This window comes from Vigna umbellata, chromosome 1, assembly GCF_029865625.1.
Source record: "Vigna umbellata cultivar VRB3 chromosome 1, Vumbellata_1.0, whole genome shotgun sequence".
Taxonomy (NCBI): Eukaryota; Viridiplantae; Streptophyta; class Magnoliopsida; order Fabales; family Fabaceae; genus Vigna; species Vigna umbellata.
The window spans coordinates 81,245,402-81,253,342 of NC_142165.1; the positions used below are offsets into that span (position 1 = coordinate 81,245,402).

Below are 7,941 nucleotides of genomic sequence, written 5' to 3' on the forward strand. Positions count from 1 at the left end.
TTATGAGAAATTGTAGAATACACAAATACGAAAAGAAAAACAAAAATAGTCGAGTATGTGATCGAAACTTTCATTTTAAAAAAATTGCTGATATGTTTACCCTTTCTACCAAAATATTATTAATATTACCATAGTAACAATATTACCCTTTCTACCCAATATTAATATTAATATTACCAATAGAAATGACATAAATATCAACAATTAACACCAATGGAAATGACATAAATATGGTACCAAAATTTATTTGCATTAAAAGAAAAATCAGTTAATATGAATGAAGACTGTGAAAAATGTTGCAAAATACGAAGAAATGTGTTTACTTATTTGCAATATAAGAAAAAGCAGTCAAGTGAATGGAACAAATATTAAATTACAGGATTCGGTTAGATAGCGAATTTTTTAATGATTCGATTCAGCAACTCTTTTATGATCAGAGATTTGCGGTTTCCCAGTAATGAATGGATAAATCATGAATTAAGAATGCGTTCCTACTTTAATGATGGCTAAATACTATTTGCCATCATTCTATTCACAAAATACAGAAAAAAGTGAAGAGGAACTAATTCTCTGAAGCTGAGTTTGCTCCGGCATTAGCATGTTGCAGACCTGCAAAAGAATTTCTGTTGCTGGCCGTGGCACTGAATGTGGCATGACCTCGCTTTGTCTCTCAACTCTTGAAATGCTCTCATTGTATCCACATCAAAGCCTCCAGCGAACTGCCACACGTAACAGTTCATTATAGCAATTGGCCCTTTAGCTAACAGGCGTCAATTTTGTACCATTGTTGAAAATAAAATTACCTGATGAACTCGGAATGCAAATCTAACTCCTTGGACAATAAGCTCTTCTTCTTCAGGCCCACCACCAACTGTCTCAAGTTCAGCAGAGACTCTCTTCATATACTTCATGGCCAATTTTACAGATGCCAGCTTGATCTGCCACAATTTAACATTGTAGGTTACAATAAATGAAGGGAGCTATTCTTCTAACTTTGTAGTAAGAAAGTTAGTACAGAAATCTACTACGTTGCAATGCTATTCATTCCGGAATGCAAGATGCACATGCAAATGACATTTTATTTATCTGTTTCGTTCTTCAAATAATTATTTAAAACAGATTGCAGGACCCTTCCAAGTTCCTATTGGCAAAGAGAATTTCCCTAAAATGAAGAAGACAAACATGTGGGGATCAGGGGTTTCCATGTGCTAGTGTTAGTGCAGATTAGCGGAAAAAAGTTGAGGTCGACGAAGCCCTATCAGCGAAGATAACGTCTGCATTGACATTTCGCTATCAGCTAGCTACTTTGTCTACATGCTATGTGGTAAACTTACGAAGGATAATTCTTTAAAAGAAAAATTACAGATAATATTGAGGGGTCAATCCAACACAAAAATTTTAGTCACCTAACATTAAATTTTATTAATGGAGGAGGAGCCTATGCAGACAACACATCCACCATTTTTATTCAATGAGGACTATGGGCCAACACAACTCTTGCCCATCGTCATGTGCTATCGCTATATACTGACCCATTTGTATTATATTAAACCTACAACTGAAGTTACTATCAAGCATAATGTGGAATTTTTCTAATATAACTTGCACGGAAATTACCTGGCTCACATAACCACTGTCAAGCATCCAATCCACGGGTATTTGGAAGACTTTGTATCTCTTCGTTGCGGATTCTCCCATTCTTGAGATATTGTAAATCCCATGTTCTAATCTGTCATAATCATTTAAAATAAATGACATTAGAGATGTTCACATGAGCATTTAATTCACCTTGAATAAGTAGAAATACTAATAATTTAAAACAAATCAACACACTTTTCTAAGAGAGTCTGCATCTTTTTAAGAGCTGGACCACACAGCTGCCGAGGATCATCGCGGAAAGACGAAGCCTCAGATACCAACTTCTTCAGGTCACAATACCCAAACGCAGCTTCACGCAAAGCATCAGCCTTCTGCTCTGGCCAATCGAAGTGTTTCAGCACTGCCCTTTCATCCACCTGAAACAACAAACAAAACCAGACAAATCATAAACGATATAAAATATATTTTCTTGCAAGTATCATGGAAGAAGGAACACAACACTAAAAAAGTAAAAATACCAAATAGGAGAGTTCGTCGTCAAGCCATTTGACAAAAGGCACTACATCTTCAATATCCGTGAATGCTGCGCTCTCCACTTCTTTGATCAAGTATCTAATAAAGTCTCCTTGAGTTTCTACATCTGTTTTTATCTGTAAAAACAAAAGATATTATTGACCTGAGATCAGACAGTATCAGAACTTTGGTTAAAAGAAAAAACTTTTATTAACAATTAGTAGTTTAATATTACTAAGCTCTAATGAAATGAAGTAAATTTTTTTACTTAATTGACAACTAGGGATTAGGGTTTCAGTAATTGGAGAATCTTTTCCTTTTTCTTTGACTAGGAATTCAACAAAATGTCATAATTTTAGAGCATATTTACGACTATGGCCAACCAAATTCGAATCAGATTACTGTCTTATCTACGAAGAAATCCAATTCAAAACAAAGCAATAAAAGCGACTACACATGTCAGCAGACAGTGACACAATAAATGCCAGTGGCAAACCGGTAATTACATCGCCAAATTCACGTGCACTTACAGCCAACAAGTGAGTGGAGCGGTTCTCGATCTCGCCTATCATATCGCGAGCATTCGCCGTCGCCGGTACCTCCGCGACACCGGCGGACCCCGAGTCCCGCCTCGAATGTGAGTCCCTCCGCATCAACGAGTGGTAAAACTCCACCACCTCCGGCACTCTTCTTACCTTCGCCGGAGCCAACTTCCCCGCCTTCGCCGGAGGAGGCGGCGGAGGTGGCGGAGGGGCTACCTTAGATGTAGGTTTCCTTGGTGGAGGCGGAGGTGGGGGAGGTGCAGCCTTAATCGGTGGAGGAGGCGCAGCCTTAATCGGTGGAGGAGGCGCAGCCTTAATCGGTGGAGGAGGAGGCGGCGGAGGCGGTGGCGGTGGCTGAATGACTTGTTCGGTTTCGCCTTTGTTGGAGGAACCGCTGGACGGTGATGAAGGAGAAGAAGACGAAGGTCTCGGTGGCGGGTTCGGAACACGAGGCGCGCGTGACCTCACGGAACCGGAGAGAACCGAGTCAGAGCAATCGGCGAGTTCCTCCGAGTTACATCGTGAGTGATGTGGCCTTTCCGTTTCCCCAGCCTCTCTTTTGAAAATCCCGCTTCCGAGATCCGACGCCGTTTTCTTCAAGCTTTTCATGACATTCGACCTCACCGAAACCTCCACCAACCTTTGCGAAGCTTCGTTCTCGTGCTCGTGCACGTGACTTTCTAATGTCTCTGCTCTGCTACTGCTACTGCTACATCCACTATACGACATCGTTTTCTTCATCTCCACTATCTCATCTTCCAGCGCCTTTAGTTTCCTCTCGCTCTCTCTCCTCTCTTCTTCCACTCGAACCTTCAGCTCCTGCAACTCCTTCTTCAACTTCTCGTTCTCCACTTCCGTTTCCTCAGCTCTTCTTCTACTCCTTTCGATTTCAGTTTCCCTCGCGCTGATCTCGCTCTCCAGAACGGGAACAATGGCGATGGACTCCTTCAGCAGCTTGTGCTCCAGGAGCTCCGTCTTCAGCAGCGACTCGCTCTCCCGGAGCTCCTCCACTAGACGGAGTAGTTCCGCAACATCCGGCGGTCGCGGCTGCACCTGAGCGGAGGAGCGCGGGAAGTACGCGCCGAAGGAGCGAGAGAACGGGGACTTGTGGGACGAGGACTTCGCTGTAGACGGCGATGGAGGAGGCTGCTTCTTCTGAGGCGGAGGGGTGTGCGTGGCCGGCGCCGGTGACTTCTGGAACCCCATTGCTACCCTTACCTTGCCGGCAACCATGAGTGTGAGATTTAATTATTGATTTTTATTTAGTTTTTAAGATTGGAACTGGGAAGAGTTTTTCTAAGCATGACAAAGACGACGTCGTTGTCTGAGTGTAGATAGACAGAGAAGAGGAGATGGGAATGGGGGGTAATGTTGCAGTGTGAGAAGAGAAATCGAGGCACAGTTAACGATGAACGGTCTTCTCTTTTGAGGGAAAATGTAGGTATAAAATATAAAGGATAGTAATTTTAAATTTTGTTAAAGACAATATAGAACAAGTTTGAAAAAAGCCGAGGTTGTCCAAGTGGGATCAGTGTCTAGGACATTTATTTTGGTTGGGTTTGGTCTGAAGGGGGAGTGAGTTGAGTCGGGAACGGTCGTCTAACGGTTGGTTTTGTGATATTTGGTTTGGTATGTTTAATTTTATGTTTTTGTATGACGTTGGTAACGGTTTGATCTTAAAGGAGTTTGAAGTCAGTAAGGTGAGTATCGTGATATTTTGGCGAGTTATCGTGGTTGTTGCGTTTGGTTGTTTGTTTGTTTGCCGTTGGCGTTGTGCAAGACAGGGTGCATGACGAACCGGCTGGGTTGGAGATGGTACGGTGAAACTCTCCAACATTTTTTTTTGTTTCAAAAGTACCTACTATGAAAATGCATTTAATGTTGGGTTTTAAGCCACTTTCAACATTTAAGTAACTTTAAATATGCAGTTAAATAAAGTAAGAGTGATTCTTTCTACACCTCACTGTCTTCATTCTGCACCCCTAATTTTACCTTTTTACCCTTTATTAACAAAAAGTTAAAAATTAATACCGCACTTCGAAGTGCGTTTTAATTAATTTTTTTCTAACCGCACTTCGAAGTGCGTTTCCTATCTATTTAATTGTTTCTTAACCGCACTTCGAAGTGCGTTTCCTATTTTAATTAATTGTTTCCTAACCGCACTTCGAAGTGCGTTTTAATTAATTGTTGTACTTTAAATCCAAAATAATATTTAACATTACATATAATAATTATTATTTAATTCAATAAACAATTTAATAATTATTTCAATTTCATAAAAAATTAAAAAACTTAAATAAAATTAAATACATAATAAATAATATATTAAGAAAATAATAATATGTTGAAAAATAACAAATTCAACAAAATTTAACAAACAAATAAAATAATTCAAAATATATTAAAACAAAACATTTTATTTAACAACTAACATAAAAAATTAAATTTATTATACTAACCTAATAAAAATAAAACCTAATAAAATAAATATATACTAACCTAATAAAAAAATTAAAAAACTAAACCCTAAAAATCTAACGCACTTCGAAGTGCGGTTTGTCTCAGTCGTAGATCGAAATGCGGTGGGTTTGTGCTTTTCGCTTTTGGAGGTGCAGGAGGAAGTTGCCGCAGTTCGAAATGCGGTGTGCAGGAGGAAATTGCCGCAATTCGAAATGCGGTTTCTCTGTGAAGGGTATCATTGGAATTAAAATATGTTTTGGAGGTGCAGGAGGAAGACCGTGAGGTGCAGGGAGAATCACTCATAATGTAATTACTCTCATCCTCCCCATAATTGTCGTTTGAATTTATTTTATTTTTAAAACAATTTTAAAAGGTTACTTATTATTTTCTTTCTCATCGTTTAATGTTTAGGCAATTTTCAGTCCATAATAAAATAAGAAATAACTATATAATTTGGACAAAAGTATTATGTCCTCCTGAAATTTAATTGAAAACACACATATAAAAAGAATACAATTTGATTGAAAACAATTGACAATTAAAAAGTAGCATGGTAGTAGTATTTTGAAATTTAGCAAAAAAATATTATTGAAATGCAACGAGCAGTGTTGAAATGCAAATAAGAATTCTCACAAAGTGAACTTCAATGAAATGTACCTTTTATAACAAGTATACAACGAAGCAGTATTGAAATGCAAATATCACCCAAAGAATTCTTAGAAAGTGAACTTCAATGAAATGTAACTTTTATAACAACAAAAATATTGATAAGATAGGAGACTATTTTGTGTAAAAAGGTTGAATACGGAGGTCAAGATTTAAGCTATCAAATAAATTATTATAGTATTTAAAAATTGTGTTGGAGTTTGATTTCACAAATTCCGCCTCTTTTACATCAGATTTTCCTTTAAGTATATAGCTTCAAGTGATCAAGTCCTCCAAGTGCCTTTTATGGTACTTTAGGCCCATTCTAGTATCCGAAGACTAGCATTTTTCTTATTGTCCTAATATCACTTTTCCTAAGTTAGGTTGAGCCAAAGCTTGAAGATGTGTTATGGTGATGATGAAGGTGCAGAAGCTATAGAGGATAAGGGGTAAGGCTCACGGCCTTTGGTGTTTTAATGGTGATGGGTGGTGTTTTGATGTTGCTCTTAGAGAAGTTAGATCAACTCTAAAGGAAGGTAGCTAAAGGAGACTACATGGGGTGTTTTAGCCTTGACTTTAGAGACTAATAAAATGACTCAATATTTTGACAACATTTCATTACTAATCTCAAATTGGGTTTACAAGGGGAAGACGCCTCTCTTTCTAGATGAAGGTGTCTTCAAAGTAGACCAAAACCCTAAAATTTTATCATGTACCAAACCCTAAAAATCCTATCTTGGTGATGGAGAGCTTGAAATGTGGCACTCTACCTTGTAGAAAAACTCTTTATTCTAAAGTGTCGTGTTTGACACTTTAACAAAAGTTTCCCATTAGGAAAATGACGCATGGTCACTGCCTTTGTAAGAAAACTCTCAACTAAAAGTTTGTCATGTGGAAAGCCACTTTAGCAAAAGTTCTCCACTCAGAAAATGACACATTTCCACTACCCTTGTAAGATAACTCTTTACTAAGAGTTTGTCATGTAGCCACCATGTCTCATGTGGGACATATAAGATCTGGGAAAATAGGGAAAATAGTAAGATAACTCTTTACTAAGACTTTGGGTTTTTGTTTGAAAAATAGTGTTCTTGAGTGTATATTTTTATTAAAGCATAATTGTTATGTTATTTCTTTATTTTTATATTTTTGCCTAAGGACAAAATGGTCTTTTACCTTTATTTAGTTAGTGTAGAAATTAATTAAGAGGGGGTGTAGAAAGGAAAATCATGCAAATTAAATAATCTGGATATTTAATAAAATGATACTATGTAAATCTTTTAGAAGATTTAGTTATTCTTATTTTAAAAATTAGTTAAATGAAAATATGAGATATAATCTTGGTGGGTTTAAAGATTAAAAGAGATATTTTTATTAGAGAAAATCATTATTAGATAATGTTAGATATTTTAAAAGATTACATGAATTTTAAAAATATTTGGTGGTTGATGATATTTTAAAAATTATTTAAGAAAGAATAAGAGAGGAAATCTTAGTGGTTTTAGAGATAAATTGAGAGATTTTACTAAAACTAAAAAAGATAGAGATAGAATAGAACAAGATAAACAGGAAAAGAGTAAATAGGGGTCTGCATTTTGTTATCCTAAAATCAAAAAACGAAAATTAGAAAGATAAGGGAGAAAAAAGACGTTTTCTAGGAGAAAAGAGGAAGAAAGTTGCAGAAAACCTTAGTGCAAGGGAGGATTTGTGGTGTTTTTGAAGTTAGATAAAACTCTAGTATTAGCCAAGGTATGGGAAAGCTTACCATTGTTTATTGTATGTTATGCATTCTCAAGTTACTTGCATGAAAATACTTGTTTGATGTGTGTTATATGATTATGATTATGATTATTTGTTGCTATTTTTGGGCAAGGGTTTATGTGTGCAAGGAAATAAGTTTTTGGTAATATTTGTGATAGGTTTTCCCTATGACTGTATTATGTATGTTTTGTTGGGTTATCCCTACAAAGGGTTTGATGCTAAGAGAGAATAAAGTTATGATGTTTGTGGGTTTCCATGCAAATATATGTTGTAAGTGTTGGGTTATTAAGCCCCCTTCCTATGTGGAGAATAGGCCAAATAATGTGGACCATTATGTCTCACTTTGTTTTAGTGGAGATGGATCAGATTAGTAGGACACACTAGAGTCATTTGATGAGAGGGAAAAACCAAGTATGTGAGAAAG

The 7,941-nt window shown here is 36.9% G+C and overlaps 1 protein-coding gene across 1 annotated transcript; it reads right to left on the bottom strand.

Moving 5' to 3' along the window:
• Positions 1–304: 304 nt before the first annotated feature.
• LOC124847477 (protein INCREASED PETAL GROWTH ANISOTROPY 1-like) lies at positions 305–4,528 on the bottom strand. Its single transcript, XM_047324983.2, is given in 7 exon segments — positions 305–595; positions 597–719; positions 804–938; positions 1,618–1,729; positions 1,834–2,015; positions 2,118–2,249; positions 2,643–4,528. Coding segments are annotated over 7 exon segments (1,962 nt in total). The 5' UTR covers positions 3,888–4,528; the 3' UTR covers positions 305–562.
• Between the last annotated feature and the right edge of the window lie 3,413 nt (positions 4,529–7,941).